Source organism: Pteropus medius, unplaced genomic scaffold (assembly GCF_902729225.1).
Source record: "Pteropus medius unplaced genomic scaffold, Ma_sr-lr_union100, whole genome shotgun sequence".
In the NCBI taxonomy this organism is placed as follows: Eukaryota; Metazoa; Chordata; class Mammalia; order Chiroptera; family Pteropodidae; genus Pteropus; species Pteropus medius.
This window is the reverse complement of record NW_024348336.1, coordinates 12,774-40,199: the sequence shown is the minus strand read 5'-3', so window position 1 is coordinate 40,199 and position 27,426 is coordinate 12,774. Positions and strand designations below refer to the sequence as shown.

General features: G+C 58.2%; 1 protein-coding gene across 2 annotated transcripts; it reads left to right on the top strand.

Moving 5' to 3' along the window:
- Positions 1 to 345: 345 nt before the first annotated feature.
- Positions 346 to 19,270, top strand: UBE2G2 (ubiquitin conjugating enzyme E2 G2). 2 transcript variants are annotated; one of them, XM_039879680.1, is made up of 6 exons: positions 346 to 392; positions 4,308 to 4,343; positions 4,434 to 4,479; positions 13,277 to 13,395; positions 15,885 to 16,009; positions 18,522 to 19,270. In XM_039879680.1, exons 1-6 carry the CDS (start codon positions 380 to 382, stop codon positions 18,789 to 18,791), a joined length of 609 nt encoding a protein of 202 aa, XP_039735614.1. In that variant the 5' UTR covers positions 346 to 379; the 3' UTR covers positions 18,792 to 19,270. The 2 variants fall into 2 exon arrangements, with proteins under 2 accessions (XP_039735614.1, XP_039735615.1); XM_039879681.1 differs by having other exon boundaries at positions 374 to 392; positions 15,885 to 16,025.
- Positions 19,271 to 27,426: the final 8,156 nt, after the last annotated feature.

Here is a 27,426-nt window from a genome sequence, read left to right as displayed (position 1 = left end):
GAGAATTGTAACTGTACTTTTCAATAAATACAATTATACAGCAAAATAGAGACCCATGGCAAACTTTTGAACCAGCAGTGAAAACGGTATTTTCAGGACAGTAGTGAATATCTGTTTTCCTTTGTTCCTGAGATTTAGATTGTGGCCCTCCCTCACCAGTGAGACCGGTGAGTGGGGCTCGCCGCTGCGTGAGCTGTCACCCTTGACCCGAGCACACTGTCTCCTCGGGGAGGGTGCCGAGCTTCGGAAAACCAAACTCCGATTACACCCAGGGACATTCCACCTACTGGATTCGTAGGGGGATTTTTATGATTTGGTGTAAGTCGCTCTGTGCAGAAGCATGTTGGTTGCTACGTAGACTCTGAAGCGCTTCCCAGTGATGACGGTAGCAGGTAAAAGCAAAAGGTTCCGAGGCGTGAGTCTTGGTGCACACGTGCAAACACGCGCACACATGCGCACACGCGTTTCTGCGCTTGTGCTCCTGCGAGGGGTTCGGGGTCGTGGTGGCCGCGAGCAGCCTCATAGCCAGAGGACCATTTCCGCGACCGCCGGTCCGTGTGGACCCTTCCCCGCTTCCTGATCTGGTCACTGGGTCATCTGGTGGCAGTAGCGCTGTCTCGCGGCGGCGCTGGCGTGAATTTCCCCGCAGTGAGCGCGGTGGGTCCTTGTCGTGTGTGTATCGGCTGCTTAGCTGTGGAGATGTGCGCATCTCTGCGCCTATGGCTATTTATAGACATCGTCTCTATCCTGGCGGTATGAACCTAGGTGTGTGTGTGTGTGTGTGTGTGTGTGTGTGTGTGTGAGGTGCCCGTTAAGTGGTGTGCTTGATTTTCTTTCAGGTTGTTTCTGTACTTTTACTGATTTGCAAGACGTTCTTCAGGAGTTCGGATATGAGCCCTTCGTTGGTTGATATCTATTGCAAATATCATCTTTCTTTGGGGCTTACTTTTTTATCCTCTTAAAGCTGTCTTTTGAATGTTTAAAAAAAGATGTCTTTTGCTGTCAGAGGTTCTCAATTTTAATATTCTTAATTTTATCAGTCTTTTCCTTTATGGTTAGAACTTTTTCGTTATTAACTTGATCGTTGGTCCTATTTAAGAAGACTTTATACTATGAGAGTGAAGATATTATTTTGTATTACCCTCTAGGAGATTTATTGTTTTATACTGCATAAAACAACTGAAGTTAATTTTGGGGCCAGTCAACTTTCTCGAGATAAAATTTGCACACAATAAAATATGCTAATTTCAAATGTACTGGACTTTGAGCTTTGACAAGTGCAGCCTGCCGCACGGCTGTCCACACGGCCACGGCACAGACATTTCTGTTGCCCAGAAGGTGCCCCTGTGCCCTTGTGCAGTCCCTTCCTACTTTCCCGTGGCCCCAGCCCCTGGCCACATTTGATTTGCTTTCTGTTACTGTGGTTTTGCTTTTTCCCAGAATTTCACATAAATAGGCTCCCCCCACTTAGCATAGTGCTTAGTCATCCACGTGTGGCAGGTGTCCCCGGTCTGTTCCTTAGTGCTGAGTGGTTTTCCACCGTACGCGCAGATCGCACCTCGTTCATTGACCAGTGGGGTAGACGTTTGGGTTGGTCCCAGTGCGGGGTCATTATGAGTAAAATTGCATCCACGGGGACAGAAATTTTCATTTTCCTTGGGTGAATATCCTCCAGGAGAATTGCTGGGTCTCAGGGTGAGTATGTGTTTAGCCTGTTTTCAGGAATGGTCCAGCCGTTTAACGGAGGGCAGCTAGTCGCTTTGCGGGCAGCTAGTCGCTTTGCGTGTCTCCCGGCGAGCACGGCAGGTGCGGCCGCTAACCTCGCCGACGCTGCTATATTCGGTCTTTTTCATTTTAGCTGTTTTGTTCTAAGTAAAGGTGTTTTTACTCATAAAGCTGCATAGCCGTATCTTTTTGTGGATTTAATTTTCATTTCCCCTATGACTCACAACGTTGATCATTTTTTCATGAGCTGATTTGCTGCCCATGTCTTCCTTGGTGACAGGTCTGTACACATCTCCGTCCTATTTAGAAAACCCATCCTTCTATGCGCCTCCGTCATGCCCCCACCCCGAACACACTCGCAGCACTCTGCACCGGTGTGGGATTTTCCCCCACCAGGCGACGCTGTGACAAGTGAGGCGTCCTGCAGTTTAACTCGGTTCTGACACCAGGTACCTAGAGAGAGTGTCAAGTCCCACAGGCTAAGGGCTCAGTCCTGCAAGGCTGCCTCCCTGCTTCAGACGCCAGTGGCTGTGAGTCTGAGTCCCCATGCCCCTCGCCTTGGGCTCCGTGAATGTGCTCGAGTGGCTCAGGACTCAGGAAGACAGTTACCAGCTTATGATAGAAGGGCAGAGTGACAGGGCCGCGAACATCTGGAAAGAGGAAGGGTGCCGCCCTCCCAGCCCCTCCGCGTGCCCCCCACCCAGAAGCTCCGTGAACCCCATGCCACCGGGGGTTATGGGGCTTCCTCACGTGGGCACCATCCATCATACCTGTGCCCAGCCCCGCTCCCCTCTCCTCTGGAGGGCGGGGTGGCGCTGAGAGTCCCAGCCTCTGATCATAGCTCGTCTTTCTGGAGACCAGCCCCCACCCAGGAGCCACCCAGAGTCACCTGATCGGGACGAAAGAGGCTCTTGTCACCCAGGAAATCCTTTGGGATTTAGGAGCTTGGTGTCAGGAGCCAGGGGCAGAGACCAATTTATATATGTATATGTATGTTTTCTATATATATGTTTTCTGTATATACACGTTTTCTATTGCCTTGTGTCCTTTCTCCCCTTTTTCTTCTATGTTGTGATTTTTGTATGTAGTGTCAAATGCAGAAAAGGTCTCATTTTTCTGGTCGTTCGTGGGAAGGACTGTGCCGTCGCCTCCGTCCGCGGCACTGCCCTCGGAGTGAGTGGGGGCGCCGTACGTGCGCGCGTCTGTTGCGGGGCGCACCCCGCCCCATCCCGCCGTCTCAGGGGCTGCGCGCGCTGCCCTGCGTGCTGCAGCGTCCGCGGAGGTCGGGCGCCCTCCACCGAGTTCTCCGCGGGCTCTTTCTAGAGCGCCTTGGCTGTCTCGGTAGTTTGCACTGTCTTTCATCTTTAGAATCGTCCAATTCAAACAAGAACACCTGTTGGGATAGTGGCGGAGGTGGCAGGGAAGCCTCGCGTCCAGCCTGCGGTGGCCCGGTAGCCGGGTGCTGGGCTCTGCGCAGGATGCGGTGGTCAGCTCTCCGCAAGGTCTTGTCCAGCTGCTGCAGACCTTCGCCCCGCTGGAAGCCCGTTTCCGCGCGTCTCCTGTTGTAACTGGAAGACCGTCCTTTTCTGACTTGCTAATGGAAAGAAGCAGCTCAGTTACGTATCTCGACCTGTTCAGCAGCGTTGGCAAACTCTTTCTAATAATTTATCTTCAGGTTCTTTTGGACTTTCTGTGTGTATGTTGGCGCAGCATCCGTGAATAATGACGGTTTGTTTCTTCTTCTCCAGTCCTGTGCCTTGTGGCAGGGATTTGTTAATTTTATGTCTCTTCCAAGAACCAACTTTTGGTTTGGTTGATCTTTTGTTTGTGTGTTTCTTACTATTTTAGTAACTTCCCCGGCGCGCGGCCCAAACGGGGCCTGCGTTTGTGGCCTGCTTCCCACTCCTGTGTCGCCAGCCTGCTTGCCCATGGCCTTCCTCCTGCTCTTTACCTTCGCGGGTTTGTCCACGGGGTGGGTTTCATCTTGGAGCCTCCCATATAAAAATCCAGGAGGCCGAGAGTTGAGATGACATTTCTCGGTGGCAGCTTCTGAGTGGCAGGGCCTTGAGTCTCCCCACTATGAATCTTCGTAAATTGCTGAGATTCGCTGCTGCCGGCTTGTTTCTCGCTGGGTTTACTGTCAGTGCCGAAGTCTGGCACTCGGGGGCGTATCACACGCGTGGGGCTCACAGATTTCGCAGTGGCGCTGGAGACTGGCAGCTGGCCATCTCAGAGTGACAGGAGACACTTTTCATTTGGAAAATAGTATACTATGTTTGATTTATGAGCTTTAGTCAAAATAACCTGCAGGAGTATTTTGGAAAGACACTTAACTCCTGTTTGTTTCTTCATTTGCAAAATGAAAGGGTTTCTAGCTTGAAATTCTGCTTTTTGCTGGTATAAAGAACTAGTGACATCATTTTTATCAGAAGTGTAACCAGAGCAGGCACTGATTTTGAACAAAGAATTTTAATCTGCTAATACGTATATATAAGTTACAGTCTTATATAGTTTTTAAGTTGTTAAAATGCCAACATAATGTCCGTTCTGTTTCATAATAGTTTTACTTTTTAATTTTATAGAGTTAACACTGAACCCTCCGGAAGGCATCGTGGCAGGTGAGGTGCTAAAGTTAACCTTTTTATAATTTACTTCTAATTGCCAAAGCTGCCTTCGGTTACAATGTGCACATTTTTCTTCTCCTGCAGGCCCCATGAATGAAGAGAACTTTTTCGAATGGGAGGCGCTGATCATGTAAGTTGACCGCACGTGGTGTCCGTTTTGAGACTGCTGGAAACTGGACGTACGCATCACAGCAGCGCGACCGCGCAGCGAGCGCCAGTCAGAAAAAGGCCAAGGACATGCTGTAGACGTAGCTCCTCTGGTCTGCTAGCCCGACAGCAGGAAACACGAGCGTTTATGCAAAAGAGATGAAAATGTTTCCTTAGCACCAGTGAAAGGTTTAGTAGTAATGTATATTTATAGAGTTTTAAAATAATAAAATTTGAATGCAGTGTGGCTGTGTTGGGCAAGCCTCAAACAGTGTGGGTGGGCTTTGGCTTCAGGAAGTTCCTGGAGCCTGAGGCTGTGAGGTGGGAGGCTCCCGGGGTGGGGGTGGGGGTGGGGGACGCCCTGGCTTGTGGGCAAAGCTTGGGCCTCGCCCCGCCCGGGCACCAGGACTCCGTGGTCCCCACCTCCGTCCGCGTCTCCCTTGTCCGTGTGCCTGCCCAGCTGTCCACTGCCCCTGTTCTTAGTTCTTCTGAGATGAGCAGCGTGCTTCCTGGCCCTGTTCTAAAAGGATCGTGACTGGACATCCCGCTCACAGTGGTGTTCCCTGGAAAGAGCAACAGATGGACCTGATTCTAGAGCATTCTGTGGCCTTGTGACCCAGGCTCTTTGTCTGTCTGCTTTTTATCTTAGAGGTATAATTTTTGAGCATTCTTAGACTGACGTATTTCAGCAAAATGGGGTGAGGTAGCATTTAGGAAGCTGAAGTTTATAATCAGTCGGTCAGATTTCTCGTTAGTGAAGTGAGGTCTTTAATTAGCGAGAGCGTGTTCACGTGGGGCGCAGCAGCGCTGGAGGATGGGTGGGGGCCAGGGAGAAGTGCAGGGTCCACCGCAGCAGGTGTGGGCCGGGCGGGAGGGGGAGGCTGAGCAGCATCAGCCTTTGTGAGTTTGCGCAGCGCCTACGTCCCATTAGTTCCTGAGAGTTACATGTTGTCTGAGGAGGTTGCCGCTTACTGTTGTCTGTGGAGGTTAGGGTACTATGTGAGAAGTCGATGTGAACGTGCGTTCTTTTGATGAGCAAAATATTTTAAGTCATCCGTAAATACTATCCAAGGAAAGCACAGCAGGCCTGACCTGTCCTGGTCATCTGGGGCGCCCTGAAGGCTCGGCCTGGGATAGTGTTTCAGTGCTTCTGGCTCGAGGCTGTCTCTGCCGCCCGTGTTTGTGTCTGACACGCTGGTGTGTCTTCTGTCCCTGAAGCGCTGCGGAGCTGGGTGGCGAGCAGGACCCGGGCAGCGGTCCTGTGTCCGGTGGCACGTGGCACGTGCACTCGTGTCGGCTCCAGCTCTTGTCGTTTTTAAAGAAACAGGCGATCGCAGCTTACGACCTTGGTTTGGAACTGCTTGTCCCATTGAGTGTCAAATGCCTCGCTTGTCACGTGGCATACGCCCTCCAGGGCTGCAGGCAGGCCCGGCTGCAGGGCACCGACATTCTGAGGCCTTTCTGAGCCTGGGCCCCTGGGAGATGAGGGCTTGTGCGCAGCCACAGGGGACTTGTTTGGACGCCCCGAAAGGGACACATGAGCCTTTCGCTGTCGTTTTTTAAAAGCGTTTATTGTTAAAAATCTGTCAGGGTAACTATTACTAATTTTAGATAAACAGTATAAAATTAAACCAATATTTTGAAAACCTGTCTTAAAAAAGTAATTAGAGCTGTTTTTCAGTAGAGCACGTGCATGTTTGAAGAAGGCTTTGCTTTAGTGCGGAATTCCCCCGCTTCGGGACCTGCCGAGCTTGTGGGTTTTGGGCCCATTCCAGACCTTTCGCAAACAAGAGGCCGTTCACCGGTGTGCTTAGAACGTCTATTAAGGAATTAACTGTCCTCCCGGGACCCAGCGCACCCGCTGCGCTGGCTGAGGCGGCGGCTCTCACTCCTTAGCGACAGGCTTTTCTCTTTACTCTCCGGCATTTCCAGAGTTTCTTCCACAGCCCGAGTTTGCCGAGCCGCGTCCGCCTCCTGCTCCAGGGTGTGCGGCTCCTTCCCTTGTCCGCGGTGCGGGCCACCGCATCCCGAGTGCCCGCCCGTCTGGGCCCCGTCCGCGGTGGCCGCAAACCCCCACCCTGAAAGACGAGCTCGAGGGATAGGGCGGGAGCGTGACAGGTTAATGACCAAGAAAACTGCCCCAGCCTGCTTCTGATTAAAAGTGACAGGTCGCTCTCCTGACCCTCGGCCGAGCTCGCGGTGCAGGTGGAGCACGCGGTCCCGTGGGAAAGGGCTGGGGCACCCGGTCACGCTGGGGCCGTGCGGCTGGCAGGCTGGATGGCTTTGGTCCGGTCACTCTGCCTCTCTGGCCTTCACTCACTTGGGTCCATACGGACGTCTGGTCCCCTTTCAGACAGGTGGCTTCACATTCCAGAGCTTTTGGCCTGCGTGACCTTGTCGGCCCCCGGCCGTGGTGTGGGGAGCTGTCTGAGGCCCCTCACTGCAGGGTGGGCGCGCTCGTCTGTGCGGGGCCGGCAGGTATCCTCAGCAGCAGGTTTCTGTCCTGCCCGGCATTCTCGAAGACCTCCCTGCCCGGCTGACCCCTCTCCAGACCTGGGGGATCTGTCGGCTGTGATGAAACGCGGACTTCCCCATCCCGAATGTCGGGGACCCTCGGCTGACTCCACCCCACGTTACTGCGGCACGTTTGGGTCCCAGCTGGGTTATAGCTGCGGGTGCGAGGGCTCCCAGGCTCCTCCTTGGACTGTGCTCGGTTCCGTGAGGGCAGCGACCACCTTGCCGTCGGGCTTTTTCAGTTACAGAAGACGGTCACAGAGCACCTGTCGTTGGTGCCGCGCCTCCCGAGAGCAGCCTGAGATGTTAAGTGAGTGTTTCTAATTCGTAGTGTGCGTTCTCTGACCCAGCAGCCCCAGCCCCAGGAGATTTTCAACAGAGTGCTATCAAGATGTCAGTACGAGGATGGTCACTGTCGCATTGCCACAGTGATAAAGCGTGGACGCGTCATCGTCCAGTATAACTCACTTATGGCAGCGGTCCGCAGCCTTTGTGGCCCCAGGGACCCAGTGTTCCTGTGGGACTCTAATGCCTGAGGATGTGGGGCGGAGCTGAGGCGGTGGTGCCGGCGCTGGGGAGCAGCTGGCTGCAGACACAGACGGAGCTTCGCTGGCCCGCCCGCCACTCACCTCCTGCCGTGTGGCCCAGTTCCTGACAGGCCACGACCGGTACCCAGGGGCTGGAGACCCCTGACTTACAGGACATCCATCCGTCCGCGTAGCTCTGAGGAGGTCCAGGCAGTCTCCGTGCTGGCACAGGGAGGTGGCCACGAGGTTATGGAGCAGAAGCAGCGAATTATGGGGCAGCAGGTCTAAACCAGTGCTGTCTGCCGGGGCTGGTCTTGCCCCCGGGACGTTTGGCCACGTCTGGAAACATTTTCGGTTGTCACTCTGGGGAGCAGGGTTGCTCCACACCGGCATCTAGTGGGACCCTCTGGACGCCGTGGGACTGTCTGCCAGGCGGAGAAGGCCTGGGGCGCACGGGGCGGCGCAGCTTTACTGAGGTCTCGCAGGCAGCAAAAGTGCCCCGGCTAGGCGCGCGGGGCGAGCATCTCAGCGACCGGGCAGAGCCTTGGGCCATCGCACAGTCCGGTGTCAGGCCGCGCCCCGCTGGGCCGCAGGCAGCCCTGCTGTCCCCTGCCTTATGGCTCTGCCTGTTCTGCGCCTTCCCTGCCAATGGCGTCAGGAAACACCTGCTCTCGGGGGCGGCTTCTGGGCGCGGCGCGTCGGGCTGCCCCGCCTGGCCGGGCGGCGTTTCCTCCTCTTCGGTGCCGATCCGGGCCAGGCGGCCGCTCGCACACGGTCTCCCGGCGGGCACGGAGGGCCGGAGGGGCTGGCGCAGGGTCCGTCTCTGTCGTGCATTCTAAGCTGACAGCCATTCGCACCGCAGCCCCGTCACCGTCCACGTTCCCGCCGATGGCCCCCGAGGCCCCTGCCTCTGCCCCGTCACCCACACCGGCATCTGGTCCCCGCCGTCCTGGTGGGCTTTGGTCTGCATTCCCTGGTGGCTGAGCGGTGTTGAGCGTCTTCCCAAGGCTCGCTGGCCACTCGTAGGCCTTCCTTGGTGACCTTCAGAACGGTCGTCCATTTTCACATTGGGATATCCTCTTACCGTTGCGTCATTAGAGCCTTTGCGTGTTGTGGAAACAAGTTCTTTATCAGATATGTGATTTCCAAATACTTGTTTTCAGTCTGCAGGTTTCTTTTCATTTTCTCAATGGCGTCTTTTGAAGCTCAGAAGTTGAAGTGCAGCCTGGCAGGTTTTGGCTTCTATGGATCATGCTCTCACTGTCCCGCGAGCCAGAGTCCCACAGGTCTCCCTTAGGGGTTGTGCGTGCAGCTCTTACGTTTAGGTGTTTGACCCATTTGGGTGAGTGTTGGGGTACGGCGTGAGGCGGGATGTGCTTGGGATGTCCAGTCGTCCTGGCATCATTTACTGAAAATAAAATCTTTTTGGCACCGAATTGTCTTGGCATCAAAAATCAATTGAGCGTAAACGTGAGGGTTTATTTTTGGACTCTTGAGTTCTGCTCCACTGAGCCATGCCCGTCCTCAGACCAGTGCCACAGTGTTCCCCCTTTTTAAGAGTGTTTTCCCTATTCTGGGGCCCCTGCGTTTGGATCGGCTCGTGAATTTCTACAAAGCGGCGGCCGGGGTTTTCACAGGGACCACGTTGGCTGATTCCGTCCACCTGAGGCGTGTTCCAGTCCGCATGCGTGGAGGACCTCTCTATTTGGGTCTTTAAAAATTCCTCTCAGCGACGCTATGATACATTTTTAATTTGAAAAATCCAATTTGGTGGGTAAAGGTATGAATTTGGGAGAATAACCAAGCTTACGGGCTACCTTCGGGATGAGAGGTGTGTGCTTTTTACTTTCTATCCTTACGTACTGGAATGTTTTCCAACATGCACATACTTTTCAGTTGAATAAAGTTGAAGTTTCTGTTGTAGTAAAAGCTGTTGTCCAGGATTCACTGTGAAGTTCTTGTAATCGATGAGCTTATTTGTAAAATGGGCCTTAAATACAGTGCCAATGTATTTGCGAAGTTTTCAGAAATGTCTATATTGCAGGAAAATTAAGGCATCACTCTGGCCTCTTGGACAGGTCGGTCGTGTGTGTGATTATGGAAGAATGCCTGTTTGCTGCCACCTTGATTTCAAGCCTAAGCACTCACTGCCCTTTTCTGCCCATGGCCGGCATTGGGTCTGTACATCAGTCTCCTGGTGCCCAGAGCAACGAAAGGAAAAAGCCCAACTAAAGGGTATCCGGGTTTCCCCTGGAGAGCTGTGTGAGGCCGGGCCCTGCCGGGTAGGGGGGCACTTCCGGTAGGTCACCACTCCCGGCAGCCGGTGGCGTCTATCCCCAGGGGTGTGCCGGGTGGCCTCTGGCAGTCTCCCGGCAGCACGCTGGCCTCCGGGTGGCCGAGGCCCAAGGACCAGGGGGCGGAAAGGCTCCGCAGGGGCTGCCGACCTGGGCCTTCTAGAAGGCCGCCGGCGTTGGGCCGGGGTGCGGGGGGTGGGGGTGGGGGGCGTGGCCCTGCCAGGCAGCAGAGGTTCCCTGGCGCCCCCTGCCGGCCGCTGTGGCGGGGCGCAGCTCAAGGGGGCGGGACCCCTCCCGGGAGTGGGGTCTCTGCGGGCGGCGCGCCTTTTTTTCTTACGTTCCAGGTGGCTGTGTCCTGGGAGGATGACCGTCCCTTAGTCACCCATTTCAAGCCTAAGCACTCATGACGAGTTCAGTCGCCGTCGTCAAACTCTTGTCATATGTGTGTTTGAGGCGCTTTGTGCGCAGTGACAGGCTTGAGCGAGAGACCAGCAAAAGCGGCCTCTTCACCGCCTGCCGCAGCTGGAGTGTGCGCGGGCGGGTGACTCCGGCCCGGCTCGCCCTGCCCGCGGAAGCGCCCCGCCGCCGTCCCGTCCCTTTGGAGTGCGCTCTGGCCGCTTGGAATCTCCGCCCGCGTTGGGGGTGACCTGCCCCGGGGACGCTTTTCCCTTGGGTGTGAGCGGGAAGACCGCATGACTTTGCCCCGATTGCAGCGGCTCTGCCAGTGGCCGGATGGGTTCCCGGTGCTGGCTTGGGCCCAGGGTGGGGTCTGCAAACAGGGCCGGCCTGGACCCTGTTGCTCCCCGCTCTGCATCTGTGCCCCCGTCAGGCGACCGTCTGGCGTCACCCTGACACTCGGCTCTGAGACAGCGTAGGCCATTTCTTAATCAGTAAGGTGGAAAGGAATTTTCAGGCTTTGAAGAATTTATATTTGCCTCACACAACTGTGTTCTGTTTCCTTTTGTACTTTCTACTTTTCTGAGGATTTTGAGGTGAGGCCTTCCTCAGGGGAGACGTGCGGCGTCCCTGCCTCATCGGCCAGAGCGTGGCACTGAAGCTTGTCCACAAGCAGTGCTAGTTCACCCCCCATCTCGTCCAGGACTTCACTCCATAGCGCTCCCATCGGGTCAGCGGGCACGCGCGGGCGGGCGGCCTGCGCGCTGGCCCCAGGCAACTCGGCCTTCTGGAAGAGAAAGTGGTGTCACACCAGTAGCCGACCAGAGCGTCGAGAAATAGCTTTGATATTTAGGGTGTGGGAGCTCTTGAGGGAATGTTTGGTCTTGTCTCTGAGGCTGCGCACGGCCCAGTGGGCTTTTTATTTTTTATTTTTTGAAGAAAGCCCTATTATGAGAAACAAAGGACTGTTATCCAAGTTTTGAGCAAATTCCATTTGGCTCATTCCAGAAACATCACCCAGGCCTTGTTTTCTCGTCCCACTCAGAGGTGCCAGGAGTGCAGGCCCTGGAAGTGTTCCCGACTGAGTGACAGGGTGGCTTTAGAGGTGGTGTTGCTGTCCGCCCCGCCTCCCGAGTGTGCGGTGTGGGCCGGCCGTGCCGTTACCGCCGCGTCGACCCTGGACCTTGGACCGGCCGTGTCGTGCCTGGTTGGACAGCTAGCTCTGCTAGGGTGGGAGCAGCGCCCCTGATACCTGCCGTCCGCAGACGCATGGAGTCCCCCGGAGCGGCGCCCCCTGCGCGGGCTGGTGGGAGCCTTGTGTGTGGTCTTGGCCCAGGCGCCTTCGGGAGCAGCAGGGCAGGCCTCGGGCTGCCCGGTGCTGGTGGTACTCATCCCTGTGCGGCCTGCAGCCCCGGCCTCAGGCTGGACGCCCCCTCCTGCAGGAGCCCGCCCCACGCCCCTCTGGTGGCTTTCCTGTCCTGGATTCAGGCCAGCGCTCTGGGCACTGTCATGCCCAGAACAAAGTAGCTATTCACTGTGGCTTCCCCCTGGAGTAGCGAGGACAGTTTTCAGAATCAACATTTGTCTCTTAAATTGAAAAAATTTGGTTCCACGGGACACTTCTCATCTTGTTCTCGTTGTGGCCATTTTAGCGCAGCCCAGGCTTCGGCCCGTGACACAGCCGTGACCTCTGCAGCGGTGCCGTTGAAAGCCTCGTCAGCACCGGATGAAAACGAAGCTCTGTTCAGTTTCTTTCTGATTTTTTTTTGTCTTTTTCCTTTAATTGTGGAGATAAATGTTTCTGATGTTTGCAAATCTATACTTTAAAAATTTCAGTGAATCAAAATACTTTTGTTAAGATTTAAGATAAAGCTGTATTTTTTAAAAAACAACTAAAAAGGTACATAGATTGTTTCAGAAGAAATATATTTTAATTTTCCCCTGTATTTATTTAGAGAGGTGGCGGGTCTGTGTTGAGCTGCTTCTGTGGCGGCTGAGGCCTTGGCCCCTGTGATGGTGCTCACTGCGCTGTGTTAGGTCATCGCTTAGAGACGGTGTTTTGAGAGGGGTGTCCCTCTCAGTTCGCTGGGATGGCGTGGGGTCTCCTTCCTTACGTACTGAGTTGGTGGGTCATGCCCCCAGTAGCTATCACTCAGCCGTTCTGTTTTCTTTGGAAAGTATACGCAGGAAAAGTGTTCTGTGATCTGTTAAAATGACTTGGGTGCACATTTTCTAGGTGACATTGTGCAGGTAGACGAGCTCGTCTTCGTTAAGATGCCAGCTGGTGGCCCCGTCTTCGTCTCCTGCTGTCCTGATGTCTTGCATGCTGGTCAGGACATTGTGAATTTATGCATATAGACTTGTAAAATGTGACTTTTGAAGTGGTTTAGTCCATTTCCACAACTTTCCACATGAGGAGTTGGTCAACCCAGGCAGGCAGGCAGGCATGCACGTGCGGGGGACAGTGAGTGCGTAGGTGACCACGTCGTCACAGGATGTGGCATGGGGCCCGGGCGCGTGTGGACTCCCGGCCTTCTGGGGGGAGCCTGGCAGGGAGCACACGTGTGCTCCTCACCTGTTTCTGGAGAGTCACAAATGTCACTTCGGAGGCACGTTTAAAAATTAAAAACAGCCTTTGGAACGACATCTGTCAGCCCCTCCTTTGTTCGCGCAGCAGTCTCGCTGTGACGCGTGCCGCGATGCGTATCTATCCCAGGACGTGACGTCCACGCGCACGGAAAGCGGAGCCGTCGGGTCGTGCGGTGTCGACCTCAGTCCGTTTCTCTGATCCCATCAGGGTCGCGAGGCTCTGCGGCCCACTCTGCCTTTATTAGTGCGAAGACTGCGCCTGTCATTCCATCTCTGCCCGTCCCTAGGATCTAAACCAGGTTGGGGCGGGACAGTGGGAGAAAAGCACGGCTTCGTCACTGGTGCGTGGCCTCTTCCCACGTGCACCTGGAAAGCGGTAACAACTCCCTTGACTCGTTTCTAAGGCGTGGCGGGCAGCGGCAAACCTCCAGTGAAGGGCTGTCTGTTTTATGTCTTCTAGGGGCCCAGAAGACACCTGCTTTGAGTTTGGTGTTTTTCCTGCCATCCTGAGTTTCCCCCTCGATTACCCGTTAAGCCCCCCGAAGATGAGGTTTACCTGTGAGATGTTCCATCCCAACAGTAAGTACTTTTGGAAGTCGTTTTGCTGGTTCCAGGAGCAGCCCAGGGATTGTATATTCATATAAAAGGTGGTGTCAGTGACTGAGAGACCAGTAAAAATATTTTTTATGTTCTGAACTTCAGCAGATTAGTCATGGCGGTGTTGACATCGCGATTACAGTTTTGCTGGACGGTTTAACGTATGTGAAAGAACCGAGTGCCGTCCCCCGAGCCGGCGGTGCTGCCGGGGGCGGGGGCAACCGGGCGGCCGCATGCTCGTATCTGTAGTTGGTTACAATTTAACTGAAACATAGCACCAAAATGTTAAAAGTGATTCCCTTTCACCGGTGGGATAATTTTTTCTTTCTGTAAATTTTTAATTGTTTTTAAACACGCATGTATTAATTTTAAAAAGTGGAAAAAACGAGATCCCGTAAGTAAACTTACGGCGCTTTAGCTAAAACATATCTAGTAGCAGGGACCAGAGTTCTTGAATTCAAGGCTGTGGTTTTTAGGCGGGAGAATTAATAAGGAAACACGTCAGGTTTTCAGTGATCGCAGTTAGAGTGACATTCCTTTTTGGAAGTGGTCGTAGCTGCCACTAATAATCATGACCTTAATAATTGTGGAGAAGAAAAGTAAGATGTGCTGTTTTGTAGCAATGGGTTTGAAACCAGTTTCCTTTACTTTTCTATGAATCGGGCAGCTAAAGGCTAGTTGAATCCGGGAAAGAATTTATAGACTTCCCCGGGCTTTCGACTTCTCCAGCCGATTCCATGTGAACCATGTCTCCGTCCTCACCATGGGCTCTAGGGCTGCCCGCCTGGCGGGAAGGGCTCGGCCTCTCGGATGCTACTCAGACCCTCATTAGGAACTTGTCATCTACTGCTGATGAGGTTACATGTCCCTAGTTCAGGTCCTCCTTGGGGTGACCGCTTTGAACTTTCTCAGCACAGCAGTGGTCTGCTCCTCGTGGTGGGGTGCTCAGAAGCACGCGCCCTTTGGAGAGGACTGGCCGTGAGCTGGCGGTGTCCGGGTGGGCGACAAGTGCCTTTGGCACTCACCATGCTGCCGTCTCTTTCAGAGAGTGTTTGAAGTTTTCCATAATAAAAAGTTTCTTTTTTTTGAGTTATCAAATGTGGTGTTACTGTATCAACGGAGAGTCACATTTTGCTTAAAAATCCAAGAGGTGTTTTTCAAAGATACCACTGAAAGGAAGTGGGGAGACACAGGTGAAGGGGGACCCGAGAGGCTCTGAGGTGACTGACACAGAGGATCGAAAACACCTTGTGGTCGGTAGACTTGATGGCACAGGGCAGATTTCAAGTGGATTAACCACGAGATGCAGCTGTAAAGAAGACTGTGCGTCATCACAAATTAATAAGGTTATAGTGAAGGTAAACGCAAGCGTCCGGGACAATGCCCGCGAGTGACACGGTGTTCGAAGCAGATGTGGCCAGTAAGCTGACCGAGTTATGTGACTCTGTCGTAGTCTGATGATATTCTTTTTTAATGTTCAGACAATCAACACAAATAGATTCAAACTTGGGCTTACTGTTAAGTGGACATGTGCTATTTTTATTTTGTAAAAATAATTTTTGAGAAGAACCGTTTGTTAGATCTGCCAGTGTTGTAAAACTTGGTCAGTCCAGAGTGCTTTGAGAAGAGAACTGGACACAGGTCTTGGGACTCACCGGGAAGCAGCGGTGAGCAGATGGTAAAGGCCAGGCTGGACCTGGGGAGCTGGCAGTGCGGGATGAGCAGTGGGCGTTCCCGGGCGTCTTTCGGGGCGGGGCGGGGGGTGTAGAGGGATGTAGCCGAGGAAGGAGGGAGGAGACAGGAGGGGAGGCCAGACCAGTACAGGTCTTCGACAGTTCCACAGACTTGGGTGTTTCTCCCAGGAGCAAGGGCAGCTGCCGAGGGACTCGTGTGACTGAGGGCTAGCGTGGCCCACGTGGTCTTTGACGGGTCACTCTGGGGCAGTGTGGAGGACAGACCGAGGGGCGTCCAGGATGTGACTGTGGGGGTCAGGGGAGGTTTGAGGGGCTGAAGCTGACGGGCTCCATGACAGGGAGTTGGTGCAAGAACGTAGCTGTCTGGGGTGCGCGCTGTCACCACCTAGCGTCACCGGTTGCCTTGTCCCGGCCCTGCGGTCGGGCGTTCTCAGAGCCCAGTTCAGGGCTTGCCCGGCAGATTCGGGACTGCTTCAGAAGGTCGTTCCAGGATGCATTGTAATTCTCTTTCCGTGAGGCATTTCGGCGCCGTGTCTGCCAGATAGCCCGTCATTGGCTCCTTCGGGATTTAACTTTAAAACCCGTGTCAGGGTGGGGTGTGCCCTGACGAGAACTGGACGGGCCAGCCCAGAGGCCCTGCAGGGAGTGAGTAGCGCTCCGAGGGGCCCGCGGACCGGGGCCGACCGTGGCGGGGCCCCCGCGTGTGCTCCAGCCGTGCGGACAGCACCGTGGCCCTGGGCCCGCCGTCGCTCACCCGGTGTGTTCTGACCCCTGCAGTCTACCCGGACGGCAGAGTCTGCATCTCCATCCTCCACGCGCCGGGCGACGACCCCATGGGCTACGAGAGCAGCGCGGAGCGGTGGAGCCCGGTGCAGAGCGTGGAGAAGATCCTGCTGTCGGTGGTGAGCATGCTGGCAGGTAACTGGCGCCCGCTGCGCTCCTGTCTCCGCGGGTCCGTGCACGCCTGCGACGAATCCGGACGTGCGCGTCCGCTTTTCCATTCCGTGGCAGTCGTGTGCGCGTCTCTAGGCGTCGCTGTGCTTTCCGCGGTGATGAATTTTGAGGATAGCCTCGTGCCGTACGTGTCCTGTCGTCGATGAGAAGTAGCCGTGCTCTGGCCAGTGGGCGTTTGTCAGGGGCCCGGCTGCAGTGCAGACACCATAGGTCGGGGGCACGAGGCCAGCGTGACGTGAGCCCTGGCTTTAAGGCCCCACTTCCTACGGGGACGTTCCAAGTCCACTGACCATTCCAGGCCGCTCCGATGAATCCTGGGGCCGTCAGGGATGGGTTTGGGGCATTCGGGAGTGATGAGGTGGGCGAGGTGGGACGGGGGCGACGGGTGGGAACACTACCAGGATCTCCTCTGGCTGGAGCCCAGCTAGGTCGGGAGCCCCCCACCCCGGGGTGTCAGACCATGCGAGCTGGGTCTTAGAGGTGTCCCTCTAGGGCAGTAGCCGGCTTGGAGGAGAGACAGGACTTGCTGGTTGGATGTGGCAGCAGCTGCCGCAGCGCAGGGACGTCCCAGGGCCCAGGGGAAGGGCAGGCGTGCGAGTCACCTGCTGAGGACTCACTCAGGCTCCCCTGTGTGCAGGTGACTCCCTCCCATGTTTCTGACCCAAGTGCCCGGGCGGAGGGGCACTGTGTTTGGGGCCAGGGAGTCCAAAAGGGAAGGATTTGGGGAAGAGAAGAGTTTGGGGTGCGAGTGTCCACCCTTGGGGCCTGCCAGGGGGCCGCGCAGGTGTGGGGTCATCTGTGGACAGGACAGTAGGTAACAGGCCCGAGGGGACAGCGGAGGAAGGGCACGTGTTAGGAGCGGCCGCCCAGCGCCGTGGGGGCGTGGTCGAGAAAACCCAGAAGGACGCGGAGGAGCCAGGCGGGCTGCGGGAGGCCGGCCTGGAGCGGCTCGAGCGGCCGCTGCGTCTGGGCCCTGGAGGGCCTGGCTGGCCGCCTGGGTTTCAGCGGAGTCCAGGAGGAGCGTCGCGTCGAGGGTGTCGGGTGCCGGCACGTGCGTGGAGGTGGAGCCGGGCTCTGCACGCGCGCAGTGAGGGCAGGATCGGGCGATGGCTCGGCTGTGTTCAGATGTCCGCTCTAGCTCTAAAGTCCACTGTTGGAAGCTTTTTTTGCTATAAGTTCTTTCTTTTCTTTTTTTTTAAAAGTATTCTTTGCGTCCTCCTCGGAACACCCGTCCCCTCTCTGAGCTGCTTTTCCAGTGCCACCACCGTGCCCACCGGCTGCCACACCCCTGCTCCGCCACCCCCTCCGCCCCGATGGCTCTGGGAGGCTGTGGCCCTGGGCGTCGTCTGCCAGGGGCTCTAGGCGTGCAGTGGGTGCTGGCTCTGGCCGTGCTTGGGTGTTCCCTACTCTTGGGCCTGTCGGGGGCCCCCAAGTGCCACATCCTCCCAGAGGCCTGCGCATCCCGGCCCCCCTGCTGCCCCTTCCTCCCCTTCGTGGCCCTTACTTTGAAACAAGGCGTTTGTGGTGTTTACGGTCTGTCCATGGCCCAGAACACCGTGTCTGCCGGATAGCCAGTGTCCAGCAGGAGGCCTCGCACGTAGGATGGGGGGAGGGGTTGCTGAGTAACTTGAAGGAGGGAGGGAACAGGCATTGGCTGGAGGGACAGACACTATGGCAGCCCAGGGAAGCAGGGCAGAGTGCGAGGGGTGGCCTGCCTTGCTTGCCGTCCGGTGGGCCTCTCCACAGCGCCCTCTCTCTGGTCTGGTCGCTTCTCAGTGTTCTGCCCACTTGCATGGTGGCTGCTACCTGCGCCTCCGTAACTGCCTGTTCTCTGCCCCCTTCCCAGCAGGTGTCACTGCCTCTGTGTATCACTGTTCCATCCCGGAGTCACTGCTGGTCCTGGCTAGACTAGCTAGCCTGGGGTTAGGCGTCCACATGGGTCAAACGCCCATGTGGGGCCACGTCTGCTTGGCAGTGTCCTCTGCGGGGGGAGCAGCACTAAGAAGGCCTGAGAGGGGCAGGCCGCGCGGAGCCCTGGGGAAGCAGGCGGGGGAGGGAGGTCTGCATGGAGCCCCAGGGAAGCAGGCGGGCGGGGGTCTGGACGGAGCCCCGGGGAAGTAGGGGAAAGCAGGCGGGCGGACGGGCGGGCGGTCTTGGCTCCCTCTCCGGGGCGGGTCGCAGATCGTGTGAGGTCCTAGTGCGCAGAGCACGCCAGACGGCTCGCGTGGGCATGTCCAGACCCTCGGGAGTGCGGATCCTGACAGCGGGCCTGGCCGCTGCCCTCACGCCGCTTCTCAGGCGAGACGGCGCGTTGTCGAGGGCGCCCTTCCCCCCAGCGTTCCGTTTCTGGGCTGCATCGTTGGGAGGCCCCCGGGTGTTTCTCAGTGAACGGAGACCCTGCCGGCTTCGGCCCCCCTTTCAGAGCCCTTCCGAGTGGACGACGTCTGCCTTCTCTTTCAGAGCCCAATGACGAAAGCGGAGCTAACGTGGACGCTTCCAAAATGTGGCGGGATGACCGGGAGCAGTTTTACAAGATCGCCAAGCAGACCGTGCAGAAGTCCCTGGGGCTCTGAGGCCGCGCCCACGGGCAGCGTCCAGTGTTTCTCCTCCGGGACTCTTAGTGACTGTGACACTCTGTGCTGGTACCAAAAAAGGCAAGCTTGCAGCCCGCGGCATCCATCTTCCTTCCGCCTTTCCCATCCCAAGCAGGCTTCTCCTCCGAGGGGCTGATCCGTGTAGGATGATGCCAGCGGGATCAGCTTTCGCGTTCCCAGCGAGGCGGCTCAGCCAGATCGTCACCTCTCCCAGCTGACGTGCCTGCGAGCCCGACAGGTAGTGGCTTTCCTTCCCCACTGAGCGCTGAGGGGTGTGCGCCGGCCTCCCCTGGGACTAGAACCGGTAATACTCCCGAAGAAGTGGGGCCTGTGGCCCAGGCAGGGGGCCGGGCCCGGCGACCCTGTGGGTCCCTCTGGTCCCACGCGCCCACAGGGTGCGCCCGACTTCGCTTCAGCACTTCCCGTTCCACGAACAGATTTTTTTTGTAACCTGGTTACATTTTTTCCATTCGTTGGCTATTACAAGTTATCACATTTAGAAATACTTTCAGGACATAAATGCATTTAAAGATGCAGATTAATGACAAATAGGCACATAGGAAAGAAGTTTATTGTCATAAAGACCAGCAATTTTTCTTGATCATATTCATCAAAGAGATCATTTGTCTTAGTTACTAGTGCAGGCATGAGACTGAAAGTTTTTGTCATAGTTTCTTCTGGATCTATAGGAGTTTTGTCTTTTCCAGTCTCAAAACCGGGAGTTCTAGGCTTTTGTACGTTGTGGCTGCAGCAGAAAAGTATTGGGACAAAATCGTCCTTCGCAGCTTGGAGCCGGAGGGGAAGCTGCTGTGAGCGCTGAGCACGGGCCTGCCTTATCCCCGACCCAACGGCGCCCGTGGCAGCGGCGCCCCCGGGCCCGCGGTGGGCACAGAGCACACGCTTGTGGTTTGTGGTTGGACGCGGTCTGGCCGTTCCGCAGCACAGGCGGCTCTCGGGCGGCAGGGTGCCAGGGTGCCAGGGTGCCAGGGCTCCCTTATAAGCAATAACACACCTGTCGCGTGCAGTCACACGTGGCCTGTTTCACACAGGTCGAATTTAAATAGGAATTTCTATTTTTGAAACAGGGACGGTCTACAAGACATACAGCCAGTTTTCCTTTGCTTGGTCCTTTCCTCCCCTCGTGTGGTACGTCTGGGGACAGGCGTCTGTGCTACCGCAGCCCCACACGTGATGTCCTGGGTGCGGGCTCTGCTCGGCCTCTGTGGGGCCCAGGGTCCCTCCTGCTCAGAGGGCATCGTTTGGGATGTGGGCTTCATCCAGGACTTGTGTTTGGAGGGGGCGGAGAGAGGTATGCGCCTCAGTAGTTTGCAGGCGCGCTTGCAGGAGGCGAGGCCTCTCCGTAGAGGGACAGCGTGTGGGGACAGGGTCCACGTGTGCTGCAGCCCCAGTAGCAGGTGGCCACGGGGTCTTCCGTGAATCGAGGAGAGGGAGAGGCAGTCTCTGCAAAACAAAGTATTTTTATTCATTTGTATTTATTAAATGGATAAAAAGAAAATCCCACGGTTAAAATAAAGTTATATATTTTCCCCCACCCTGCACTGTGTTTTCTTTTGTGGCGTTTTCGTGGGATCGTGTGGAGACCCAAGGCCAGGTGGCCCGCTGGGGCCCGCAGTAGAGCCGCCCCGCGTGGGCGCCAGGCCCCGCGTCCTCCGAGGACCGCGAGAGCGTTTCGTGCACTCCCTGCTCCCTCTCCCCGCTTCTCGGTGTCTCCTGGGAGGCTCTGACAGCATTGAGGACTGTGACCTTGGGCGGGGGGATGTCCTTGGTCACCAGCCTCTGACTACGGGTGTGGGCAGCAAAGAGCTGAAGCAGCGAGACGAGGTCACATTTCCGTGGCTTCGCGTCTGGCCTTGGAGTCGTCGTCGCTGCTGGACCTGCCTCCGAAGTGCCTTCCTTAACGCGTACGCAAGTAGAGGCACAGATGCTGCTTCCGCTGACCTGCCGTAGCGTGGTGACTGTCACAGTTGACTCTTCTGTTGTCCCCTGTGAGCTGGGATGGTCCTCAGGCCCCCCCAGAGCAGGGGCTGGCCCCCTTTCCCGAGCCGGGCTCTACGTCGCCTTCTGCTGTGCCCCGCACGCGGGCCTTGGCCCAGCGGTGTTCTCTTGCCTCTGTGGAGGGCTGCCGCTCCTGCTCGGTGGCCGGCACCGACGTGACTTGGAGCTGGGGTCCCCGAGACCACCCAGGCTTGCGATTTGCTGGACTCGCCGTTAAGACAAGACAGTGGAAGGATGCAGTGCACCGTGAGCACAGGACAGGCGTGTAGGCAGAGGTTGGGGACACCGGGCGCAGGGTTCAGAGCCTGTCCCAGTGGAGTCCCACAGAACATGCTTCTCAGCAGTGTGACAGCACCTGCGAGGTGTCCGTCGGAGCTCTTCGCCCAGGGTTTTTATTGGGGGCTGGTCACATGGCACCTCTGCCCGGCATGCCCCCAAGTCCCAGAATCCAGAGGGGGAGCAGGTGCCAGCACAGCCATCGCATCCGTGCAGACAGTTTAGGCCCCATGAAGCACTCTGGAAGCCTCCCGAAGTCCACGTCCCCAGAGCCAGCCTCGGGCCGGCCTCGGGGACAGCACAGGGATGGCCACCCTGGCCCGCTGTGCTTTCCTTCCTGCAGAGGTGTCCTGTGCTTTTCTCATTTGAGGATTTTAATTGACTTATTTCAAATTGTTTGCTTGATCGCAGTTCTTTGTCTTTCGTTTTTCATTTGTTATGGGGCTCAGTAGACACGTTCACTGCTGCGTTAGCCTGAGTGTGGCCAGGGCCCCCAGACCACGGGGGAGGGGCTGGCCCCGGGCCCCCAGGACACTTGCACCACTGAGCGGCAGCGGGGGCTGCCAGGGTGACCACTTGATGGTCCTCCTCGTGTGTGCTGTGTTCCAGCTGGCTTTCTGGCCAGATGGCAAAATTGTTGGGAGTGAGCACATCCCGGGGCATCTCTCTGTGTCTCGCAGGTCCTTGGTAGAACACGGAAGTCTCTCTGGCCACACGGAGGGGGAAGCGGATGTCCTGCCGCCGCCTCCTGGCCCCATGTGGTCGGGCTGCGCCTGGTTCCCCTCCCGGAGCTGCCTGGTCATGTGGGGCCCTGGGAGCCTGTTGTGGGTCCACCTGGGCCCAGAGGAGGACCTGAGCGTGGTTGAGGGCTGCTGCGGGCGGCGGGGCGTGTGGGGAAGCCCGCGTGTGGCCCTGGCTGGTTCTTGAGACCCTTCTGGGGTGTCCCGGGTTTGGGGCTCGCTCTTCCTTCCCTCAGGTCCTGTGGGCGCGGCTCCTGGTTCACAGTGTGATATACAGCGGTCGCGGGCAGGATGGCGCGCCGAGGCCCGGGCCTGCCTAGCCGGCATGGCACATCAAAACGCGGGCTTCGGGGAACGCCGACGGGCGCCCAGGGGAGGGGGCGGGCACTGAGGTTTCTCCCGTGGGGCTTTAGGAGGTGGCAGCCAAGCAGGGAGTCAGCACCCGCAGATCCTGCTGAGTCTGTGGGCGGGTCCTGGGCCCTTCTTGGGCAAGTCCCAGGAGTCCTAAGTGCACCACGCCACATGTCCATTTCCACGCGGGGAATTGAGTTGGAGGACCCAGTGTTACTGCCCTCCAAGTCTGTTTGGGTCATGCCCCCCATGACCGAGTTTTGTACAGGAGACAGAGCAACGGTCCACTCCCTGCAGAGGCCATTCCCAGCGCCGAGCCGAGTCCCGTCCAGTGGCGCCTCCGAGGTCCCCGGCCCCGTGTGCTGGGTGTGTGCCACCTCGTGCCCACCACCCCGCACTGACTGAAGCTCAGCCCTGGCGGCCATCGCCACAGCCCAGCCACGTGGAGACTGCCCCTCCGCCCTCAGGTCCTGAGGCACGCACCGCCCCTCCAGGCCGTCTGCCTCTGCCACCCACCCGCCACCCCAGAGCCCTAGGACTCCTGGTTTTGTGGGTGGCTTCGGCATCTGCTGAGGCCTCCTCCCCACCTGGTGCTCACCCTGCTGGGGGTGCCTCAGTGCCTTGGGGGTGGCCAGCATCCCCAGGCCGCTCTGGGGCGTGGACCAGTGCTCTGCCCAGGAAGCTGGGCCTGGCCGTGTGGATGCACCTGGCCTGGGGCTGGAACAGGCAGCCATGCGTGGTGTGGACCGCCACCTGGCCTGGCCCACGTGCCGCCCGCTGTAGCAGGGTGGCTTGGACATGGGCGAGGGGCTGTGCTCTGGGGCCTGAAGCTCCCCGACAGCCTCACGGGCAAGGCCAAGGCTCGGGCTCGGGGCTGAGGGACCTGGGCTTCCGCCTCTAAGTGCTCTTCTCTGAGCTGTGCCCTCCGCGGGGTGAGGGGGGCCCTCAGGGGTGGCGGCCCTGGCCCTCCTGGGAGGTGGCCCTGACCCTGCGTGGGCTGAGGGACATGGTTGCCCCTCCCGGGCAGCCTGGCACAGCTTCATCTCCCGACTCGGGGACCTACAGCAGCCTCGGGCCTCCCGCCTCTCCAGCTCCTGCCGCTGGCCTTGTCCCTGTCACTAGCCTCCCTCTTGCTGGCAGAGCTGGCCCCAGCACCCCTCTCCAGCACCGAGAAATTTCTCTGGCAGCACAGACAGCTGCTCTGTTCACCAGCCTTCAGGAGGGCGTGCCCTGTCCCCAGGCCTGATCCCTTCCTGTCCCCTGGCTCCTGCTGCACCTTCCTCTTGAGGGTGGGGTTGTCCCAGAGACCCTCGCTAGCCAGCCTGGTGACCTGGCCGTTCCCACAGCACCTCCCTGGTGTCCTCAGGGCTGCTTGTCTCAATGCGGGGACCACAGCGCATGGGCCAGGGGGGCGAGGCGAGCGCACCGCGCCTGGCACAGGAGCGCATCCCAGGCCGGTGGCGGTGCTGCCGTTCGCCGTCTGCCGTCCCCAGGGCACCGCCTGCGGGCTGGAGCATTCTGTGGCTCTCACTTTTCTTTTTGACCGATTTGTCATCTCGCGTGGTGCTGGGACAGCCGTAATCGGAAGGAACTGCTGTTTAAACAGCATAGGTGCGTCAGTTCTTCCAGAGCCGGGGCCTCTGCTCTGTCACTGTGTGGCACAGCGAGGGTGGGGCTGGCCCGTAGTGAGACTCCCCAGGCCGGCGGCCCCATGTGCCCGGCCATGGACGCCGTTGCGTCCCCAGGAGTCCGGCAGAGGCCCTCCTTCCCAGAGTGCAGGGGGGGCGAGCATGTTCGTGGGCCCCCACCGAGGCGGCCAGGGGTGCACGGTGCCTGGAAGGGTGGGCTGTGGGCTGCCACGGAGGGCGGAGCAGGTGGGCAGCGTGAGGACAGGCGAGGGCGGGGAGCGGGGTGGTCAGGATCGGGCAGATGGCGGAGCCGTCACTGTCTCTCCAGGTTGCCGCCATCACAGCCACTGACCTGTGCTTGGCAGGCTGGCGCCCTCCCTGTCGGAGGCCCTGCGTTGACCTGGCCCCCACTAGGCCTCTGGGGCCGGGGCTGCTCAGCCCGTGGCCGTGAGAGACTGTGCCCAGGCCTTGGGTGCAGGCCTGGAGCCCGGGCGAGGAGCAAGGCCAGCTGGCCAGCGAGCGTGTTCTGGGCTGGGCCCGGTTGTGTGGGGGCCTCAGACCTGGATGCTGCGTGGCAGGGCCTGGGCGGTGGGACGGGCACGCCCAGCTGGGCGGGCAGGACGGCGGGGCAGCGGGGTGGGCCTCCAGAGCAAGACCAGAACAGGAGCCGGCCGTGCGTATGCCCTGGTGGCGGCGACCGCGTGTGCCCTCTCAGCCCCGTGACCCCGTCCGCTCCGGGTGAGCGGCCACGAGCTCCGTTCAGCTTGCGTGTGTGCGCGTGTGCGTGCGGGTTCGCCCCCCTGGCAGAGGACCTGACGCTGGCTCGGATTCCGGTGGAAACCAGAGACTGAGGGATTGTCTTGCTAATGGGCCTTTGAAATCCTGGATACCACACCAAACGAGTTGGAGCCACATGAAACGGCCGCCGCCCGGGGCACGGCGCACGGGGATTCTCACGGGGCTCTCCCGGCCTCCGCCCGGGGGCAGCTGGGGGGGCGAGGCGGCAGCCAGACCTCCGGGCGCCACCTCCCCAGCACGTGTCCACCTCCGTCCAGACCGGTGCGCTCACGTACACAGGTGTGCACAGAGCTCGTGCGTGCACCCTCACGCGTGCATGCGCACACGCGTGCACACATACCACCCCTCCAGAGCAAGAAGCCCTGCGGCTTGGGGCTGGTCCAGGGCACCTGGTCGGCGCCTCCGCCCCCATTTCCGGCTGTGCAGTCCCGGGAGGCTGCGGGCGGGGACGGGGCTCGCACACGGCCTCCGCTGCAGATGCGCGGGCATCGGCCCGGCCCGGCCCGGCCCCCAGCACCGGGCTGCCCCGAGGGTACAGGTGCTTTTGGGGCTGGGGCCGCGGGCCAAGGGACAGAACAGCCCAAGTCCATGACGGGGGGCCGTGTCTGTGACCGGGGCCATGTCCGTAGCCATGTCCGTGACCGGGGCCATGTCTGTGACCGGGGCCCATGGGGGTAGCTGGCTGACCTCAGGAGAGTGCTGACCTGTCTCTGTTCCTCTCTGTAGACTCCGTGCTCCTCTCCCCACCCCATCCCCGTGGCGTTTCTCAGTCCCCTCCTGGTGGCCCCAGTGGCTGAGGTGGGTGGGCTAAACGGCTCGCCAGTCCTGTGGCCATGTGCGGATGGTAGGGACTGGGCTGGACCAGCTGCCCGCTCAGGTGTGTGGCCCCACCTGTGACATGGAGTCCTGACGGTGGCCGTGCCTGGAGGACTGCAGTGACACTCTGAGCAACTGGCTTGGACAGGCAGCTCGCCTTGCCCAGAGTGGGCTTGGTCGGGCCAGCGGCGTGGCATGTGGGAGCAGGACAGGAAGCCCCGCCCACAGGCCTGCTGGCCAGACGCGACAGCCAGCTCCCCACACCTGTCCCTTCTGGAGGCTTCTGGTGAGAAACTGGCAAAGACACAACCCCCAAATTGACGTGATCACCAGTTCGGTCCCACGTTTGTACTTTTCACATGGAGTTCTCAACTTGGGGGACCTGGCCCCCAGGGGACGCTGGCAGTGCCTGCAGACACATCAGGTGGTCATGACGGGGCAGGTGTGCACACCGTGGGCCTCGGGGGCAAAGGCCAGGCCAGAGCAGTGCCACCAGGGAGCAGGACTGGGGCTGACAGGAAGGGCTGTGGTCAGTGAGGGGGCACTGGATGAGGGCAGAGCTGCTCAGGATGGGTGGGCACCAAGCCCACACTGCACCCCGCACCCCCACCCCGCACGGCCTCGCCTGCACACACGCAGCCCTGGCCCCCAGCCCTGTGCATCTGGACGTGCGTGGTGGCTGTCCGAGTGCTGTGGAGAACACGGAGCATCAGGGCCGCCAGCCCTGGGATGAGCCCTGGCCTTCGTGTCTGGGCACTGGGACTCGTGTGTCCTCCTTGCTGTGATTGATGCTGAGGGGCCATGTGGAGGCGCCCGCCAGGCGGCCCGTGACACTGTTGCCCCTCAGGGAGCAGCCAGGGCAGCCAGGGCCAAGGACGCACGCAGGAGCGGGGCTGCCAGGCACTGCAGGGACATAGGAGTCACTGGCGCCACGCACATTCAGCACGCCGCCCTGTGGCCTGGCCCTGCCCGCGGAGGGTCTGGCCGCCACTGGCCGGCTTTCTTCAGAGTGGCGCTGCTGAGGCCCGGGTCCCCGAGGGCCCGCCGGCACCCGCACCCAAGGGCGCCCTTCTCTCCCTGCTCGTCTGTCGGGGTGCGTTGCGTGTCTGCATTCCTGTGTTTTGGGATAACCCGGTGTGATCGTGGCGGACCCCTGAAATCGCTGCTCCGTCTGACGTGCTGGCAGAGCGTGTGGGGGGTGCATCCTCACGCGGGCCGGGGGCTGACTGCTCTCTCTCTGCCGCTGGCTCAGGCTGTCGCTGTCCTCACAGGGCTGCCTGCCTCTGACAGTCCGCTGGCGCGCCCCGCGCGCCCCGGGCCTGTGCTCTCTCTGGAGGAAAACTTCTTTGTCCACGTTTTAGCCACCTATAGCATTTTCTTTAAAGCTGATTTGGGTCTTGTTTTTGTGTTTTTATTATTTATCCAGCCTGACACTCTCCGTCTTCTGATTAGCGTTACGGTGTTTAACAGGATCGTCGAGATCCTCAGGTTGGGGTCACCAGTTGTACCGTTTGCTTTCTGTTGTCTCTTCTGGTTTTTGTTACTCCGCTCCCGTTTTCCTGCCTTCTTTTGGATTATTTGAATGTTGTTTATTTTGACTATTCTACTTGTTAGGTTTTCAAATATATTTTAGCGTTTTAGTGACTGCTCTGGGGTAACGATACATAGCCCTAGTTTCCACATCTACGTGGAGTTAATGTTTTATTTCACACGTTGTGTTTTTTTAGTTCTAAAGTTAGGTCTTCCTCGTGTTTCTAGTTCTCTGTTGAGAAGTCCTGTGTTTCCGCTCAGTTCAGGTGTGTTCACCTCGCCCGGAGGGGGTTGTTTGTAAAGACCTGTAGAAAGTCGGATAGGACCAACACCTGTATCACCTTGTGTTGGCGTCTGTTACCTTTTCTCTTGGGAATCGTTCACGTTTAAATGTGTAATTTTGTTTTATCTTACGTGACTATTTCAAGTATTCTATTTTTAGACTGTTTTGTTGGATTTCTCTGGAGACTTTTTTCAAAGCCGGGCATCCCCCGTGATGGCTCAGGCGGACACTCTGCCTGGCCCAAGGCCAGTTCGGTGTCAGCCTCAGCTGTGCGTCTAGCTCGGTCTGGAGCAGCCACCACTAGGGGTCTCAATGGGGCGGTTGCTGGGGGCT

Excerpts from the sequence above, each read along its gene's own strand:
- UBE2G2 (XM_039879680.1), top strand. Across the intron at positions 4,480-13,276 it reads GAATGGGAGGCGCTGATCAT|GGGCCCAGAAGACACCTGCT; the intron begins GTAAGTTGACCG and ends TATGTCTTCTAG. Across the intron at positions 16,010-18,521 it reads AGAAGATCCTGCTGTCGGTG|AGCCCAATGACGAAAGCGGA; the intron begins GTGAGCATGCTG and ends CTTCTCTTTCAG.